This window comes from Heloderma suspectum, chromosome 1, assembly GCF_057233095.1.
Source record: "Heloderma suspectum isolate Gila_16-S chromosome 1, 16-S_ref, whole genome shotgun sequence".
In the NCBI taxonomy this organism is placed as follows: domain Eukaryota; kingdom Metazoa; phylum Chordata; class Lepidosauria; order Squamata; family Helodermatidae; genus Heloderma; species Heloderma suspectum.
Window position 1 is genome coordinate 82,320,008 of NC_139458.1, and position 20,825 is coordinate 82,340,832.

A 20,825-nucleotide genomic window follows, 5' to 3' on the forward strand; every position below is an offset into this window, starting at 1 on the left:
CAAAAATGAACATTCATCTGGATCCATTGCCTCGTGGTCACTTCCATGGCTGGTGCCTGAGGCGTGTCTTGTTGTTGTTGTTGTTCAGTCGTTCAGTCGTGTCCGACTCTTCGTGACCCCATGGACCATAGCACGCCAGGCCTTCCTGTCCTGCGCTCTCTCCCGGAGCGTGCTCAAGTTCATATTCATTGCATCCGTGATGCTATCTAGCCATCTCATCCTCTGCCGTCCCCTTCTCCTTTTGCCTTCAGTCTTTCCCAGCATCAGGGTCTTTTCCAGGGAGTTTTTGCATTAGGTGGCCAAAATATTGGAGCTTCAGCTTCATTATCTGTCCTTCCAATGAGCACTCAGGGTTGATTTCCTTTGTATTCTTGCCAAGAAAACCCCATGGAATGTATCACGAGGCGTGTCTTACAATTTTGCAAATGATATCCAGGGCGGGGTACACAGTGTCAGCGATTAAGTTTGGAGACAATGTACCAGAAGAGTGTTGCATGAGTCCAGTGCACAGCATTTCATTGAAAGTGCTCTGCCTGGTTCCCAGTAATGGCAGAGATTTCTTCAATGCTGGTTCTGAGACTAGAATTGAGCCTCCCTATCCAGGCATAGGCTAAGTGCTTCTAAAGCAACAGAACGTATGGGAACTTTGTGACAGGTGTTACAGGACAAAATTTATGCTTCCAGTGCAATATATTAGAGGGGTATATGTGTGTAAGTAAAATACAATCCACTGGTATACTTCAGAAAGAACTGCATTTTGAAGTCTGAATTTGAGTTTCTTATTCCTCTGCTAGTTCAAAGCATAAATTATCATCTCTTCAAACTGCAATGCAGGTTTTGTTTAAGGACACCATTGTCTGAGAAATGCTAGTTCAGTTTTAGTGCTGCAAAGTCCAGGCATGCTACAAGAAGACACTAAATCTGCTGTGAGTGCAAAGAAGCACTCGCTTCTGTCAGTACTTGCTGACAGCCATCTGTCAGGGATGCTCTGACTTGGATTCCTGCACTGAGCAGAGGGTTGGACTCGATGGTCCTGTAGGCCCCTACCAACCCTACTATTCTATGATTCTATGAAGTTTGCAGTTCAATATTTGTCTGCTTCCTGTAGTTCATACAACATCATGAGGATGGTATTAAATGATTACTAGCTGACACAGGGTGGCTCTTGTGCAGTTTCTTTCTATACTTTTGCTTTGAAGCAGGTATGGTATGATTAGGTTATGCTGAATTCAGGAGGCTAACAAAACGATCAAGGATTGAATATTGAAATTGGAAAATTCTGTAAGGACCTGTTCCTGAAAATCTCTTATGAAATTCCACCATTCTGTATCTTTGACATATGAACAAGTGTCAGTACAGAAGTACTCCTTCAACTCCCTTGTCATCCCATGGTTGAACTATCTCCCTAGCTGGTTTCCTATTTCTGATGTATTTAAAGATATTGTTGGTCTTAATGTTATTAATGATATGCACCTCAAAATCTGTTTTGCATCCCCTATTGTCTACTTGGATTTCTTTTGTGCAAGTATGTATGCAGGGGGTGTCTTCCTAATTTGGGCATGACTTCTATTTTCTGAAGAAAGCCTTCTTTTTTCTGGTTAGCTTCCTTGATTGCTCATTAACCATGCTGGTGATCTCTGGACATTGAAGTCCACACATTCTTCAGATATGTCAAGCCCATATTCAAACTTTTATAAAAATTATGTGCAGGAAATGTTAACATCTAAAGTACCCCTGAGAGGGAGGACTATCTGGAAAATGGGTATCATCTTCTTAGCTCCAGGCTGCAATCTGTATTCCTTCTGGGGTGGTTTCATGTGAAAATTGGATCATAAATGTTCCAATTTTTAGCCGTGTGCTCTTGATAACATGCAATGAAAGAGAAATTTGGCCATGATTTTTAACAGAAATTGAAATACAGTAGAGTTCTGCCATGCTTAGGATGACTACAAACAAACAAACAGCAATAAATAGTGATATACAGACTGTTCCAAATTTTGATTTGGAAGAAATAAAAATGCTGGATGGGTGCTAGTGGCTTAATGTTTCCAATTATACTTTTTGTTTTTTTCCCCCTAGGAGGCTATTGGAATCTTCACTCATTTCGCTATCCCGTTATGATGGGGCAGGATCCCGGGAGCATCCAATCTATCCTGATCCAGCTAGGTAAGGACAGAAATGGGTCCAGTGCTTGGGTTCTCCTGTGTCCCACAACATAAGTAGAATAGGTGGCATGTCTTCTGGTTGTCTTCAGCCTCTGACTATTCCTTTACATTATGGCTCATTTAAACAAAAAGGTATGTGAGAATACGAAGGAGTAATTTCCACATTTTCTCATTCATCCTTAATTCCTAGAGTTCCCTCCCAGAAACCTATGTGATATATCAGCTCTCCCTTCAAAACCCACCTTTTTCATAAAACCTTTGGCCTAATCCTTTTGTTTTCATCCCCATCTGAAATGAAAGCTAAAAGTACATGTAATACCATTTGCTCACATTCCTTCCTTGTTACCCTTGCCCCTCCTTTCCCTTTTATCTCCTGTACTGTGTAAAAAAATTAGATAATAAGCTCATCTCGGCAGATAACTGCCTCTGTTACTTATGGATATTCTGTGAAGTACCAGCTATGTTAGTGTTAATATAAAACTAATTGGGAATTGAGTTTAAGAAGGTACTTTATGTAGGAAGAGTCCTTAATGCTTATGCATGTTTGTGAATCTTGTGGCCTGGGCTGTGCAGTGTCTTGCTCTGTGTCTTGCTCTTGCTCTGTACAAGTGATAGAGGACAAGTAGGTACAGAGCTAAATAGACTGGCTGAGCTTCCTAGTCAATGTGAAAGATAATGCTGTGATCAGATGCGTAAAACATAATTTGGAAGAAAATCCATCTTGGATCTGCTGCATTATTAATGGGAAGGGATTGAATGATGGAAGCAACAAGGAAAAATCTTGGTGTGGTGATTGCTTATTTGGATTTGAAGAAGACAGTGAAATTCGGAGTGCAGTGAGAGGGATTTGCAGAAAGCATCTTCTGAAAAATAAAGAAATAATAAGGTAATGAGAGGAAGTGTTAATACAGGAGAATCTCTAGATGCTATAATTAAGGTGCCACTGATGACAGGTCCTTCTGAAAAACACAAATCCACAAAGAATACAGAGGACACCAGTTTGGAAAAAGTAAATATTGGATAGGCATGCATATACGTGTGTGTGTGTATACACTCTCTCTCTCATATATTTTATGTAGGCATAGGCAAGTAAGGCAGGGAAAGGAGGATAGATGGCTAAGTGAATAAAAATTTAATGTTGCAGAAGGGTGGTATGAGCAGTGAAAACAGTTTTGTACAAATGAATTGGTTGGCGGGGGTGGTGCTGGTGGAGGGATCCTGCAGGAAAAATAGGTTGATCAATACATGGGAAAGATGAAATCAATTATGTCTAAAGTGGTTGATATAAACTGCTGTGTAGTTGATATAAGCTCTCTTCAAAGAAAATGAAAGCAAGGGTGACCTTTTTGTGTGTGGAGATAATGAGATTTTTTTTTTTAAGTAGCTATAGATGGAATCAAGTGAGAGAGTGTTGAAAAATGGACCGTGTGAAAGATGGCACAATCAGGGTGATAAGGGAATTGACAAACAACATTGCTGACAATTATTTCAGGGGTTTGAGACAAAAAATGCTTAGGAGTTTGTTGTTTCTAACACACATACACCCCTCGTTCTAAAAGTTGCCATCCTAGCAGCCTGCTTACAATTAAACAAAGGTTTACTGGAGAAAGGGCCCTTTGGAAGGGTTCAATCTTGACAGCACTTTTGGTCCTCCATTGCGTTTTGTAAATAATGATTATGAGACCAAAAAGTCATTAATGTGTGTTGTAACCTATACAAGGACAATCAGCTTATTTTGGAAACCTGGTGTATTATCTAGGAGATGCCAGTGTTTGTTTGTACTATGTCTTAGAGATATTGATGTTCTTGAATGTTAGGCTATAAAGCACGTCCGTATTTGAGTAGTTCTATCCTCTGTCTCTTCACAACCCTCAAATGTGCTTGCTGTATAACTTGTTACTGAAAACCTCTGTCACTCAGATCTATAGCCAAATAGAATCTGAACTTTTTTTTTTCTTAACCTGAAGAAATGTCTATTAGGCAAAAACATAAAGAGCACTGCTGGATCAGACCAAGTGCCTATCTAGTCCAGCACCCTGTTTCTCTCTGTGACTAACTAGATGCTTGTGGGAAGCGCATAAGCAGGACATGAAGGCCCCTACTGTTGTTTCCCAGCAACTGGCATTCAGAGGCATGCTGCTTCTGTTCCTAAAGAAAGTACAGTATATAGCCATCGTGACTAATAGCTATTACTTCCTCAGAAACAGTGGGAACTATCCTGTCTGAGCAAAGAGTTAGGGCCAAGCTTGACATGATGGAGGCAGATCTATTTGTTTAAGCACAGTTCTTCCCTGATCATGTAGACAACATGGCTGGGGCATCCATTTTTCACACCAAAAGGGGCACATGGATAAGGGATGGAGAGTTCTCTGCCTGTCTCCTGTTTAGTTTCCTGCAATCTGTCCCCATGGTCTTTTTCAGCTGAGTTGACTGAAAGCATGCTTGCCTAGAAGGAAGTGCTTGGAGAGGGAGGCTGTGGAGGAGTAAGCAGTTGATGGGGGTTCACACTCCTCACTTGCATGCCTTCATTGCTGTTAAAAACAGATACCCCTTGTTTTCTGCATGATTGGAGAGATCTGTATTTAAACATAAGGATCTACCCCTTTCAAGTATCGTTTGGCCCTGGCCGTCTGCCCTTCTTAAAATATACTGATGTGTCTTTTGAGTAAGTAAGGTTTTTTCTTTTATACTGTAATTCTTCACAAAGGATATATTAGTATCTGTCGACTACCGAAAGAGAGATGTCTCCAGGTGGCCATGCCAGATTTTTTAAGCTGTCATTTATGTAGTGCCACCAAACACAGCTAGTCTGCTGAAATGGATTCTTGATAGAAAAGTTGTATTGAAATTTGAAATTCTCTGTATAAAAGATGGAGATGATTCCTATACTGTTTTTGGTTTGTTTAAACTATTTAGGATAGCTTTTTGTTTGAATCTGATTTTATTCAAGAAAAAATGACGAACCATGCTTTGAACTTCAGTTGCTGTGTTTGAGCCTTTCCTTAGAGCACAGGTGCAGAACGTCTGGACTGTGGGGCACCCCAGTCTGGCCCACTCAGCCTCTCAGGTTCTGAGAGGTAAACCAGGGAGTCTGGCTTAGGCTCCAAGCCTAGTTCCCTGGAGGAAACACCATAGAGGTCATACAGCTCTGAGACCAGAGATAACAACAGGGATTCCTCGGCTTATGCTAGAGCACACTAGCAGCAGAACTCCCACTGTTATCTCTGATCTCAGATCAGAGACACCAGCGGGGATGAGGGGCAGGGGACTTGCCCATACCAGAGAGAGCAGCCGATTCCCTGTGCGGGTGAGTCCCACCACCTCTCATTCTGGCTTCTATCTCCAATCTCAGATCAGAGATAGCAGTGGCAATGTGGGGTAGCCTGGGTCCCTTTCTCCATGCTGGGAGGAGGAACACTTCCATGCCTCCTTCCAGCATAAATGAAAACGGGGATGATATTGGGGGCGGGGTCATACCTCCTGATGTCATCTGGGCTGTGCTGGGCCTGGTGGGGGCAATGTGGCCCCCATCCCTAAACAGTTGTGCAGTACTGCCATAGAGGAATTAGCTACCCTGGCTCATTTCAAGGAAGAACTTGAAGTTAGAGAATCATTACTAATTATGCTCCTTGCATTGATCATGCAGTGTCAGTCTAGTACTGGCAGCTGATGAAATCCAACAAGTTTAAAGGTGAGCTGCTTTTGAAAGAAACACATACAAAATTCCTGGGGTGAGGTTAAAAATCTCTTGCAGAAAAGAACAGCTCCATACCCTTTTTTCCTAATCATCTCCTGGAAGAAGTAGGTTCAGCTAGACATTTCATTTCAAACTCAGGGAAGAGCCAGACATTGAAAGCTTTGGCTATTGGGCAATATAGAAATTAAATAAATGAATGAATAAATAAAATTGTTATCAAAGAACTTGTCATTAATTGTTGAAGAACTTAAGAAGAACAACAATATATATACCCCAGTGTAACTGAGCCTAAGGGTGTGTGTGTGTCAGCCTTTTGCAACCTGGTGCCCTCCAGATATGTTGGACTACAACTCCCAGTGTCCCCCAGACAACTGAGGTAGACTGGCTTCAGACTTTTCAGAGCTACTTTGCTTTTTACTAGAACCTCAAGATCCACCAACCAGAGGCAGGTGCAAAAGACATACACTTATAATTGAAGGACATCTCTAGTCAGGCCTACTTACTTAGTGTTTGTAGTCTGTACCCCCCGTATAAGTTTGGGAAATGGCAGTACTTCATCTCTGGTTAATCTAGTTGTATGTTGGGGATGGAGCTGCAAAAAAACACATGTCTCTTAGTAACAATAGATAAGCGATGTTCAAGCACACATCTATAAATCATAAACAAATTACTGATAAAGCAAAGTTCAGGAAGTATGGGAGCCCTCTTTTCCAGCTACAGATTTAGCTAGTCAGCTGCAATCCTAAACAGACTTAACCAAGAAGCACGTCGCACTGTATTTGGTGTGATTTGCTTCTGAGCTAATAGCGGTCTCTCATGTTCTCAGGTTGTCTCCTGCTGCTTATTATGCCCAGAGAATGATCCAGTATCTTTCGCGCAGAGATAGTATTCGCCAGCGCTCCATGCGATATCAGCAAAATCGACTCCGTTCTTCCTCATCTTCTGCTTCCACCTCTGAGAATACAGGTCCATCTGTAGAAGGAAATGATCTGGAATTCGAAGACTTTGAGTAAGTCCCCATCCTTATTCCAACAAATCTGCCCAATGACTTTTTCCTCCTCTTTTTTTTCACAAGTGCCTGGGGCATTCTCTAAAGAAAGCAGGTTTAGTTTGCACTTCTCAAAAACCAGGAATTTAAAATATTAATCAGTTACTTATTTTTAATGTGTGGCAGACAAATTATACTAACCGCTGCTCTCTGTGACTTTTCATGCTGTAAGTCATTTGGATGACAATATAACTAAACAGAATAGCAGATTCGACTCAGGCCCCGTTCAGCTGTCCAGATCAAGATTAGCATCAGTTGGGAGGATTGTTGTGTTCTTCTGTTGTCTTTTCCAGTACGCATAAGAATCCCTTATTAGCCAAAGCTTCTGTCCGCTCCCTTTATCAAATATATGATGTGTGTTAGTGTGTTAACCTTAATTTCTGTCACATATTAAAGGTGCAGAGCACTTCAGAGGCCTGTTAATATTCATTGCCAGAGCAACTCTGTTGTAGCCATTTGTAGACTATTGTAGCCATTGTATGACTAGGGAGCTGAAAAGAAGGAGAATGACTTATTCAAAATTGTAAGTTCTTAGTTGAGCAGGATTTTGGCTTCATGTCTTCTTTGTCCAGTATTGAGCCAGTGGATAAAAACTAACTTGATATTGGGGTGAAAAATATGAAAAAGCTCCCTAGTCAGAGCTGAAGAGTACAATAATAATCCCCGGCTTGCTAGATAACCTGTCTGATTTGCTTCGTCTCTTACACTATGACTCTAAAAAAAATGTGCTTAGTATTTTCAAGCAATCAGTGAATATCTGCAACCAGCTGTCTCCTTAACCCTATACTGTTTCCCAGAGTATTCTGTGATTAGCAGATGTGTGTCTTTTTTTTTGAGCATGTTGTTGTTGTTCAGTCGTTAAGTCGTGTCCGACTCTTCATGACCCCATGGACCATAACACGCCAGGCCTTCCTGTCCTCCGCTCTCTCCTGGAGTGTGCTCAAGTTCATATTCATTGCATCGGTGATGCTATCTAGCCATCTCATCCTCTGCCATCCCCTTCTCCTTTTGCCTTCAATCTTTCCCAGCATCAGGGTCTTTTCCAGGGAGTTTTCTCTTTGCATTAGGTGGCCAAAATATTTGAGCTTCAGCTTCAGTATCTGTCCTTCCAATGAGCACTCAGGGTTGATTTCCTTTAGGATGGACTGCTTTGACTTCCTTGCAGTCCAGGGGACTTGTAAGAGTCTTCTCCAGCACCACAGTTCGAAAGCATCAATTCTTCAGCGCTCAGCCTTCCTTATAGTCGAGCTCTCACAGCCATACGTTACTACTGGGAAGTCCATAGCTTTGATTATACGAATCTTTGTTGATAAGGTTTTTGAGCATCCCATTAGTTTATTCAATTTCTAAGCAGTTTAGGACTCTTTCATGTGATCTTTTTCACTATTCTCCTTGCTGCTGATCTCAAAACATATTGTAGCTCCTCAAAAGCTGCAGAATACTCTTTCCTCTAGTTCTGGGCCTTCATATGACTTGTAAACTGCTTGTCTGCTTTTTCTCACATCTTCAGAAACATTCTCCAGCTGGGACTGGGGAGATGGAGCGCTTCATCACACTCTGTGCTCATTCTAGAATGCTACCAACTGGGGTAGAAATACTAACCCCTTGTGTCCTTGAATTCCAGTTAAACATCTCTTGAGCCAGATAGTCTGAATTTGGCTCCTCCTAGAACAGCAGGAAATAATCCTCTAGAAAGGATGGCCTTGTAGGCCCCTTCCAAACCTACTATTCTATGAAAGAGAATTTATGGTGGAGGCAGAACCTTTGTTCTTTGGAGCTGTCATTTCATGCTCCGGCAATTAATACTCGGAAGCACAGGGGGAATGAGTGTGTCTTCCCCTTTTCATTGTGGTTTAGTTTGTGTAAGATGTAAATGAGTGGAGAGATGTAGAAGCATCAACTGCCTAATAGCTTTCCCTAAGCAGCACTGTAGGCTGCAGGAGTAGGAGTGAGGCAGCCTGCTGGGGCCCATTGTGATGGGGAAAGCTCAGCAAGAGCAACCCTTAGTTATTTCCATTACTGCCTCTTATTCATCCTCTAGGGAAGGGGGTTCAACTGCTAAAAAGAAATGGTACATTCTTCATTCACAGGGCTAGGCAGATACCTGTGGAGAAATGTGTTCCCCTGCAGATAGTATTCACACAGGGAAGGGGTCCATTCAGGAAAGTGATTCAGTCAGCCATAGCAAGACTGCCTTTTATTTCATGCTGAGTGGGGGAAGGAGTGTGTTTCTGTCCTACACACTAGCTGCGTTTTTTGCTAACAAACGTTCCATTGTGATCTCTGCTCCTCTGTGCATTTGAGGTATTCTGTCCTTTCTATGCAGCTATCCTCATTGGCTGATAGAGAAGCTGGTAGAGGGGCCTTCTGAGGTGGAACCTTTCCCCAGTGATATTTCACAATGATTTATTTTTGCTGTATTGCCTGGTCTCATCCCTTTGCATTTATATGTTTATATAATATAAAAAATAAAATAAAAACCATTTCAGGATGGAAAGGTGATGTAGGCTTCTCTCTTACCTTTACCAGAGGAGAAATGATAGAATAGTGTTCTCTTTCTCCACCACACATTGTTCCCTAAGGATGTAAGATCATTACAGCTAAATGATCCTACATTTTTATGTGGCAGTAACAATATTGTACATAGTCTTCTTTAAATAGTAGGTTGTGTGGCTTGCTTTTGGTGTTTTGGAGAATGACCTCAGTTCCTGAAACTTCATTATTGCTAGTCGGGGAATGCAAATTGCTGTACTACTCTGCAACTTGCTTTAACACTTCTGAATATTTATAATTACATTGGTATCCTGCCCTTTAACCAAGGAATTTGAAATAGTATTTCTAGCCATACAACGTTCCCATGAGCTTGGTTATGGGTGAAGTTGCTCTAGGTTATTGAATCAATTTATTGCTGGGTGGGGAACTGAACTTGTGTTTCTCCACATCTTACACCTAGCTCCTACACCAGGGGTGGGCAATTAGTGGCCCTGCAGATGTTTTGCCCTACAACTCTCATAAACCCTAGTCAGCATAGTCAATGGAGAAGGGTGATGGGAGTTGTAGGCCAGAACATCTGGAGGGCCACAGGTTGTCCATACCTACTCCATGTTCTTATGTTAAAACAAAAAAAAAAGAGAGAGATATGCACTGTGACTGGATAGAGATCTTTTGGGAAGGAATGAAATCACTTATGCATAATCTTCAGATTATTACATTCTCTCTAAGTCACCTTCTTATGCTGCCAGCTTGCAGAGTTCACATTTATGGGATGCTTCAAAATTCCCCAGCACACTTTGAAATTAGGAGCATGTGTTAAGATTAGATATTGATCTAGCCTTGATTCCCACAATCCCCTCTTTCTTTACATGAGAGCTAGGTATTGTAATGTATTGGTCCTGAGCATCTACCTGGACTTGGGCCTGTAGTAAGTAGTTTCCTGTATCACAAAAAGGTTAAATTTCCAGGCTGATATATTTCTGCATGTAAATATGGTAGTGTGCTGAATACTGCCATCTGTCTCCAGCAAGTGATGGAGAATATGCAGATTTTATTGTGTTTGACACACACTGAATTTCAGATATTCAGGAGAGTGTGTTACCCTGCTTTCTGAAAAAAAAAACAAACTCTCTCTGAATTCCTTCATCACTGTTTCATAAACTATGACTGCTTACCTGCCTGCCTGCCTGCCTTCAAGAATCAGCTACCATAGAATATAGATCAGATACCCCTTGGGAAAAAAATAACTCGTTTAGAATTTGTACCTCTTCTCATTCTGCATGCCTTCTCTTCATTCTAGCAGTTGTGGAATAACTTATTAGTAGGGATAAGTGTTGTATTGTATGTGAGTTACCTGTATGTCTTCCCTTCCATGTTTTTCAAGCCAGATTTTATGGTAACTGTTCTGTGCCATTCCTTTTTACTTAAATACTGGGAAGGGGGGTCAGGGAGGCTGCTTTGTTTAGTGTGCATCGGGCACATGAATTGTCCTGAGTAGCATTTCAGTGAATATGGGCTGCATTGTAGAGAGTCTGAATAATTATTAATAATTATTTCTAGAATGCCTACATTCATGAGATGGTGTACATAAATCAAAGTAAGACAGAGGCCCTGCCCACAGGCTAACCATCTAAAAGTCAAGAGACACATGGGAAGGGGACTGAAGGAAGAAGGTTCAGGGGGGAGATCAGTCTGACAATGCCAGAATAAATTTCATTTGTCAAAACCATCAGTCATAACAGTGGTGATAAAAATAGCATAAAACCATGGGAGAAAAAAAGTAGTTTGTGTCTAGAATGATTTAGTGTAGACTTGCTGATGTAAATGCATATAATGCTAGCAACCTTTTCCATGACCTTTCTGGATTTCGGGTTATTTTTCTCATGGAGTGCTGTTCTGCTAGGTCAGAAATAGCCCTTCCACAAGCAGAAGAAGCTTTGACACTAGTGGAAGGGCACCGTTTGGATCTAACCCTTCTTACGACCTTTAGGATCTACACAGTGAGCTGGCCTACTGACTATTCTGAGCTCGATTTTTTTTTCTGGTCAAGAATTTAGATATTACTAGCACAGAATTCTGTCTGTTTCCAAAGTGTCTTTTAAAGTCTACACATCTGGCTGGCCACCTTTGGAAACAGGATGCTGAACTAGATGGACTCTTGGTCTGATCCAGCAGGGCTGATCATATTCTTTTTTTGTGTATAATTATTTTTAATTATCTTTATGTTCATAGTGATGAGAGATGATCTACCAATTCCTTGAATGTTAGAGCTAAACAGTGTTCAGAATCTTTCTTTTGAACATATGTACAATATACTATTATTTTGCATAATGTGACTTAGCCATTTTTTTCTTGGTGCAGAACTTGTGCTATGTGCGTTTTAAAATTAATGCTACTGACCCAAGTAACTAAAGTAACTAAGAGTGCAATCCTATGCATGTTTAGACAGAAAAAAGGCCTTTTTTGTGTCTAAGCATGCATAGGATTGTGCCTTAAAAGTTATAATGTAATGAAATTTGAGAAGAACATACTTTTGCTTCTGCAAAGTTTTAATCTCCCTCTCTTCGGTTTCTGTCGAGGTCCAAAGAAGTGATGTCAATTCTTTCAGCTATTCATATGTTGTTGGACTGCATCTCCCATCAGCCCTCACTATTGGCTTTGTTGGCTAGGGCTGATGGCCGTTGCAGTCCAACACCATCTGGAGGGTCACCCATTTTCTGCCCCTGCTGTAGGGATTGAAACACCTGTGTCGTGTACCAGCACCCAGGCCCATGACCACTGAAAGCCCCTTTCTATCTTCCACTAAGTTCTGTGCCTGACATCACTATATTTTCCCTATCACTGACAGAAACTCCATGCTTATGGTGGGTGGAGGAGAATGCCTGATTACGATAGGATTTCAGATTCTATACAAAGCTGGGCAGTCCCAAAATATTATGACATTCATTAGAAATAATTTGGTTTGAATACACAGTCTTTTTCTTTTTGCTTGTTCGCATTATCAGCTGTAACTGGGAATGTACAAGGCAATTTGAGAACTTTTGGCTGCTTCTCCAGGAAGTTTAGGTACAATAGAGGTACATCTAGGGCTGACAGAATGATGGTCTTTTGTAACTAGAGTCCACTTAGAGTTAATAAAAGCAAGAGCTCCTCTTACCATCTGCCTATTTTTAAAAACCCATTTTTCTTTTGATCTCTTCTCATTTAATGAACCTTCTTTTTTGTTTTTTGTTTTTGCTATCCTCTAAGCTGTGTAGCTGTTGCATGGTATATAGCAGGGGTGAACAGAAAGCAGATGTTTTGGACTTCAGCTTGCCGCATTCTTGACCACTGGTCATGCTGGCAGGGGCTTCTGGGAGTCCAAATCATCTGGAGATTTACCTTCTGCCCACCCCTGGTATAAGCAAAGATATTCACAAAAGCAGCTTTTTTCAATGAGTGATAAGGATCAATTTTTAAAATGTAAGGTAATGCTCAAGATCTTGCAAGGTAGACTCCAGCAATTCATGGAACGAGAATTGCCAGATGTACAAGCTGGGTTTAGAAAAGGCAGAGGAACTAGAGACCAAATTGCCAATATCTGCTGGATAATGGAGAAAGGCAAGGAGTTTCAGAAAAACATCTATTTCTATTTGATTGACTATTCTAAAGCCTTTGACTGTGTGGATCATAACAAATTGTGGCAAGTTCTTGGCAGTATGGGGATACCAAGTCCTCTTGTCTGCCTCCTGAGGAATCTGTATAATGACCAAGTAGCAACAGTAAGAACAGACCACGGAACAACGGACTGGTTTAAGATTGGGAAAGGAGTACGGCAGGGTTGTATACTCTCACCCTACCTATTCAACCTGTACGCAGAACACATCATGCGACGGGCTGGGTTTGATGAAGCCAAGGCTGGAGTTAAAATCGCTGGAAGAAACATTAACAATCTCAGATATGCAGATGATACCACTTTGATGGCTGAAAGCGAGGAGGAGCTGAGGAACCTTATGACGAAGATGAAAGAAGAAAGTGCAAAAGCTGGGTTGCAGTTAAACCTCAAAAAACCAAGATTATGGCAACCAGCAAATAGAGGGAGAAAACGTGGAGGCAGTGACAGACTTTGTATTTCTAGGCTCAAAGATTACTGCAGACGCTGACTGCAGCCAGGAAATCGTAAGACGTTTACTTCTTGGGAGGACAGCAATGACAAATCTTGATAAAATAGTTAAGAACAGAGCCATCACACTGACAACAAAGGTCCACATAGTTAAAGCAATGGTATTCCCCGTAGTAACCTATGGCTGCAAGAGCTGGACCATAATGAAGGCTGAGCCAAGGAAGATAGATGCTTTTGAACTGTGGTGCTGGAGGAAAATTCTGAGAGTGCCTTGGACTGCAAGAAGATCAAACCAGTCCATACTCCAGGAAATCAAGCCAGACTGCTCACTTAAGGGAATGATATTAAAGGCAAAACTGAAGTACTTTGGCCACATAATGAGAAGACAGGATACTCTGGAGAAGATGCTGATGCTAGGGAAAGTGGAAGGCAAAAGGAAGAGGGGCCGACCAAGGGCAAGATGGATGGATGATATTCTGGAGGTGACGGACTCGACCTTGGGAGAGCTGGGGGTGGCGACGGCCGACACAGGATGCTCTGGCATGGGCTGTTCCATGAAGTCATGAAGAGTCTGAAGCGACTGAACGAATAAACAACAGCAACTGATCATATGTCAATATTTATATTACCTCCTTGAAAGAAAAAGTTTGCTAACACATCCCTGCAGTTAAATTCTCCATCAGGTAGCTGGCTAGTCCTTGTTCTGGTTATCTGCTGGCCTGGCCTATCCGCCTCTCCTGCTCACAGCTGCTTATGTGGGAAGCTGGATGCTCCAGCTGCTGCCAGCATCATCTCTCCTGACAGCGGAGAGAGAACAAGCAGCAGCTAGAAGGACCCGGGTAGTTTTCTTCAGTTTCAAACATAGTGAAGTATTCTGGCTATTGCTAGCTTTATGTTGTTTCTAGCCTTAAAGTCCTATGCTGGATCTGTAAGGCTAGAAGGAAGGGAACTAAAGCTACATATGCCGTTTGCAGAGGGCAGTCGCCCTGTAAAGCCTCTGCTGGTTAATAGCCTGTGAATGTAAAATTAGCCTACTGGATGCAGAACCTGTCTTAGGGGGTAATGTTAGGATAAGCTTTCTCCACTGATACTCTCTTTTCTTGGTGGTATCAATGAGAGGCAGTGTGGTGTAGTGGTTAGAGTGTTGAACTGGGATTTGGGAGATCTGATTTCTAGTCCTGACTTGGCCATGAAGTTCACTGGGTGACTTTGGGCCAGTCACTGACTCTCAGCCTAACCTACCTCACAGGATTGTTGTGAGGATAAAATGGAGAGGAGGAGGACTATGTAAGCTGCTTTGGGTTTCTTGCATGAGGAAAAAAGGTGGGATATAAATGTAATTAATAATGATGATGGTGATGATGATAATGGGGCACAATACCCCAGAACAACTCCAAACAAATAGGGGTAAGAGATACTGTTCACCATCAAAAGTTCCCACAAGTCTAATAGGAAGATGCTGTTTAAATGAACAACCTTCATGTCTTTTTTATCTGTACTGATGCTGCCTTCATATGGTGGCCATTAACACTACAACTTATTTCAGTGGGTATTTGTCAAGTATTCTCTCTTTTCCCTTTGAAATGCTCCATTATCATAGTATCTGATTACCTCTTGCAGCCATTGAATGCAATAGCTTATTGTTGGCCTGGTAATTATTTTTCAGCCAGAGAGGTAGGATCAGAGGCGACTCATTTAGTTTCCGGGTCAGAACACAGACATGTGACTTTATTCTTTCAAATTGGCTTTCCTATAGCAATTCATCTTCAGCCTTTAGCAGGGCTCTGCTGCAGTACCTATTGACCAGGTGATGAATCCTCTTGTATTTGGTACTTGTCAGAGGTACTTGATCTTGTGAAGTGCTTTCTATATTGTAGAAATCTTTTTATTCTTCTTTAAATGGCCCTTTGAGAAGTAATCAGGGCTAGGTTTTTTGACTCTTGAGAGAGCCATTAATAACCCACTACCTGCAATCCTGCTGGCTTAAAACTTTAGCTGATAAATTGGCACGGGGGTTAGTGTGGTGTTTCCTCTGCGACCATGTTTTAACAACTGAGAAAGGCAGCCTAAATACTTGGCAGGGATGGCAATCTGGTTCTACCTGGCTGCTGTTATATAAATGAGAGCTGGTAGAAACATGAGATTTGGGCTGCAGGGGGAGAATCTAATCTACTAGCATTTTTACAGCCAACATAAGATTGTTCCTTGCATTTTTCTAGTTCTTTTTTCTCTCCTTAAATTTTACTGTGTTTCAAGTCCATCTCTTGGGAGATTGTTTCCACAGTCTAATACATATTTCTGTTAGGAAAATACTTTTGTGTAGTTTGAATATTCTTTAATTCAGCACATTTCTCTCTCTTTCCATTCCAGTAAGAATATTTTTCCTCATGGTGATGAAACCTTTCAGAACCTTAGTATTTGAATTTTCTATTTTTAACTTACAATTTTACTTTTAACTGATCAACACAGCTTTTAGACCAAAAAATTGTGTGTGTGTGTGTGTGTGTGTAGAATTTGCTGCTCTTCTGTTGTTTCTTCAAACATCACTCTTTTACCATGAATGATCACAGATTTGTTTTTCTGATAACTTAGCTGTATATTCACAGCAGCTATAATAACTGGCCAGTGGTATAAATTAGTAGTTTATACTAATCCTACTTTTGCTCAGAGAAGGACCCCTGGTACTTAGGAACATCAGAGTATTTGATCTGTCACAGTGGTGGGGAATCTCTTACCCAGGGGCCAAATCTGGCCTTCCTGGGATCCAAATCTGGCCCACCAGAATTCCCCAGAAGGCCATGCTGCCTTCTGCTGGCCCCACACCCTTTCCCCCAACCACCAATTGCTTTTTGGTTTCCTGGCTCTTGTGCCTTTTTCCTCATTCTAAAAGGTTGAAATGCCTCTCCTGGGAGGAGAGGAATCCCCATGTTATCTCCAAATGGAGATAAAGGGATTCCCTGTTGCGCTGCTCAGTCAGAGGGCGAGTGGTACAAAAGAGGATCTGTTTGTTATCTCTGATCAGAGATTGGAGATAATATGGGAATTACCCTACACCACCCTGGCTGATCCCCTTTCCTTCTCATGCTGCTCGTGTCCTGCTTGGGACATGAGCAGCATGGAAAGGAGCAGTCCAACTGGGCCTGGGCTTGCAAGAGTGAGTTCCTCCCAGCCCCAGCTGAGTCCCTTTCCCTGTGCAGATAGAGGCATGGAGCTCTGTGGCTCCCTTTGCATGGATAATCTTTTAAAAAAATTGGAGAAGTGGGCCAGGCATATGATGTAATGGAAGAGGCCCTGCCCCCTTGACATCATCTGGCCTGCTGGCTTCGTCCAGGGGGGATATTCCATCCTTTGGACCAAAAGTTGCTACCTTCCCATGGCTTAGCTCCTGGCAGCAAGAGCCTTAAACTACAGTGTGCTGGACCTTTTTTGTATTTTTGCCACAGCCCCTTTGCCTTTGCCCCTGCCCGCTACTGGAATGCTGCCACCCACAGCTTCTCTGAAATTGGATTTGGTCCTTGGGCTGGAAGAGGTTCCCCATCCCTGACTGATCTTCTCAGTTTGTATTGCTTTTTATGCTGGGTAATGAAACAAATCAACCCAGATTTGCTCAAGGTCAATTTAGGTATGTAAATGTTGTAAGCTGGTCTTGCTGTCTTTCTTTCTTTCTTTCTTTCTTTCTTTCTTTCTTTCTTTCTTTCTTTCTCTCTCTCTCTCTCTCTCTCTCTCTCTCTCTCTCTGTCTCTCTCTCTCTGTGCCTCAATAGCTTGTTTTCATTGAGAAGACATTGACCTGTTTCTCACATCATGCTGCAATTCCTAGGTTGTTTAACACAGAAATTGCTGGGAATGAGTGAAGTGATGTGTGCACTCATTGTTTCTGCTTTCAGTTAACAACCTAGGAACACCCTGTTCCTGGGGTGCTTTGTGATGTGTGAACCTGGAAACTCTGGGTTGTTTAGGGGTCAGAGCTAACCCAACAATTTCCCATGGTTTGTTGTTGGGTTAATTCTGGGTTGTGTAACCTATAAACAACCCAGAGTTTCTGGATTTGTATGTCATAAAGCAACCCCAAAATGGGCATTCTTTGGATATTAATTAAATTTAAAAGTGGAAACGACAAGCACGCAGGAAGCAGTATGCTTGTCTCTGGCAATTCCTGGGTTAAACAACCCAGGAACTGCTGCGTGACGTGTGAACCGGGTCACTGTATCCTAGTTATGACTCTGTGAGAATACTCAGTAAAGTTGTATTTACTACATTCTATTAACACTCTGTGAACACCCATTTTTTGTATCACTCTTGGTGATAGTAACACTGGGCCCAGTGTAAACCTTTGCAACAGGCTGCCCACCCCATCAGCTATTTCTCTTGTCGTTATTCTAGTTTGCAAAGGACTGAAACTGAAAATGTGATTAAATTCTAAGCAGGTTAATTTTTTTAAAAAATAGACATGCTGAAGACCTGGTTAAGATGTTCTATATATGGATTGGAGGATATCTCATTCTCTTAGCTATTTACAGAGGCGCTCTATAATAAGCAAGCAAATTCTTTGATTTTTCTGAACTTAACTGCAGAGGATTTTGAAAACAATTGGCACCTTACCTTAGCTCCTGAAGCAACCAATACATTTTTTTTTTTTTTATCATGGTCTTGAATGGTGAGAGATCTGAGATTGCTTGGCAATTTCATCATAAAATTTTCAACTTTGCCCCATTTTACCACCACCTGCCCTGTGGGAAGGATTCCAAAGGAGAGAAGGAGGCAGGTGAAGAAGACCTGAGAGCCTGCTCTAGCCGGATTGTTTCTCCACCCCAACCCCCTCTCAACCCCACCCAGGCCATCTTCCACTAACTGTCCTGTAGGAAGAATCCCAGGAAAGTGAGGGAAGGAGGCAAATGGTAGAACTGAACCGTCTCCCCTCTCCCCCACAAGACCATTTTCTATCAGTTATCCAGGAGAGTAAGGGAGGAAGGCAGAGATGACCTTGGAGCCTGTTCCAGCCAACTGCTCTGTGATCCTGATGACTTGTTATATGTTGATAATCGTTTGTTGTGTTTTTGTAAAATGTATTTTGATGTTACTCGCAAGTCACTTTGGAAAGATTTGTGTCCTGAAAGGCAAGATATAAATAATTGTAATAAATAAATAATACATTAAGGGTGAAACTATCCCCTACATTGCATTAGGTTTCACATGTACATATTCCTCCCAGTTCCAAAATTCCTCAACAACATGGCTTTTGATATAACTGACCTGCTGCTAACTTGGCTATGGCTTCTGCCACTTGACTGAAACAGCTCTCATTAGTGTTGTTTTTATTGTGAGCTCTAAGGATTCCCAGTTGGTTTCTTGGTTTCCTGTAGTCTTCATAGATGGTTGGTTTCTTTTTGCTGCTCTTGGTTTCATGATAGTCACCTTGAGTTGCCTTTTTCAGTTGTTAGGCCACAAACAACTGCTGTTCCTCCTCTTCCCTGTACATTGGGATTTCTCAGATTTATTTTTACCCTGTTACTTGGAGACGCCCGATGGCAATCCTTAAATTTCTGATTTGTTCTAACTGTGTTGAACCCTGCCACTCATATCTAAGAAGTTGCTATGCCTCGCCATACTTCAAGTGTTTGGCAGAAAAATTTCCAAGATTCTTATTTGGTAGCATCTTTTCATGTCCTTGGAGAAATCCCTGATGTATTGCAATAAAAATACAATTTTCTATGAAAAGCCCCTTTGTTGCTAAATTGGTTGTGCAAACAATCTTAAATATATAATTCTTTGTGCATGTGTGTGCACACAAAAATCAATAGGCTACGATCCTATACATATTTACATGGAAGTAAGCTCCATTGAAGTCTGTCAGAGTAAAAATTAGGCTATAAATCTTAATATAGTGCTTTTAAAACATGAGGGTATTTTTTGAGAACTTTGTTCAGACCTTGCAGTGGTATTTTGTCTTTGTACTGCAGTCATAACATCTGCCTTCCTCTCCCTCTATGTAGCATGTAAACTCTGCCAAGAAAAAACACAAAAAAGGCCACCCACGCATCTTGAGCAGTCGGAAGGTTTTTGAGGTTTTCTTTCCGAAGGGAGTGAAATAACCTTGAGCTGGCAACATTACAACATCAGCTACTCCAGCTCCCTTGTGTTAGGTGCTGAAAGTTTTCATACCATCAAACTACTGAGACAGCCACAAGGTCATCAGAACTGCTTTGCTGGATCAGACTGGCATTCCCTCTCCAACAGTGGTCACCCAGATGCTCCTGGAAAGCCAATGGAGAGCAAATGCCTGCAGCGTCATTTTGAGAAGGGAGATGAATGGGTGTGGGAGAACTTCTAGAAGCAGAGGAAGGAGGGAAATACTTCCAAATGTGGCTGTTGAGAGCTGCACAAGTTGTTCTGCCTTTTGATCAAGACAGTCTGATTTACCAACCCAGTTTAATCGGATTGAGTCATAACAACACTATTTAACCCACAGAATTTAGTTTATCCTTTAATCTGCGCTTTACTCATGGAAACCCTGTATTTACTTACCAAAATATTTGTATTGCTTTTCTTAAAACAGAAGTTTGCATTATAACTTGAAATGTGTATATAGTTAAAAGCTAAATAAATCTACGTGCAGGTCGGAGAACACAAAACACTTCTGAAAACAGGTTTCATAAGAAAAAGGCCTTGCTTCCTCCTCTTAGAGGTGGTGCTTCCTATATTGTGCAGATAGAGAACAGGACTGCCTCTGTAGATTTCAATGGGAACATGTAGAGAGAGGCAGTCTCTAGTGTGAGGCCAGACCATTGTCTTCAGCAGTTTAAAGTCAGCTCCTGGAATTGGTCCTGCAAGCTAATAAATAGGCATTTCAGTGTGCATAGGATCCTACTGCCCACTTGTGGAAAGTGGTGATTGCTAACCATAATTATTTTCTTCTTGTCTGGATTCAACTTCATCCTGTTCAATCTTGTCCACTCAGCAGTTACTGCCTAATACTGGTTGGGAGAAGACTGCTGCACCTGGATGAGATCTAAAGGAAAATTAGACTAAGATGCCATCAACGTGTTGATGGAACAGTTCTCAAGGACTTCATACAGGCCATTTAGGGAGGTAACATTGCCTGATTGCCAAACTATTGTTTGGCAGTTGGGAATATCCTCTGGGCTTTCACACACCTTTCCCTCCCTCTTTGCCTCTCATGTGGCCATTCTCTCTTCCCTTTTGATTTGGTGATAACTATGGCTAGTGTTACATCTGCACCAGTGTATTTGGATTGAAACTATGGTTTGATGCCAACCACGGCTGATGCAGTTTGCAACTATGATGCAAAACATAGTTATCA

General features: G+C 41.7%; 1 protein-coding gene across 2 annotated transcripts in view; it reads left to right on the forward strand.

Moving 5' to 3' along the window:
- AMBRA1 (autophagy and beclin 1 regulator 1) overlaps positions 1 to 20,825 on the forward strand; it is a 223,597-nt gene that overhangs the window by 55,818 nt on the left and 146,954 nt on the right. Inside the window, exons 9-10 of one of the 2 annotated variants that reach the window (XM_084850244.1) lie at positions 2,080 to 2,166; positions 6,689 to 6,871. In XM_084850244.1, coding sequence (XP_084706370.1) covers positions 2,080 to 2,166; positions 6,689 to 6,871 — 270 coding nt within the window. The remainder of the gene's footprint in view (positions 1 to 2,079; positions 2,167 to 6,688; positions 6,872 to 20,825) is intronic. The other variant, XM_084850255.1, reaches the window with a different exon arrangement.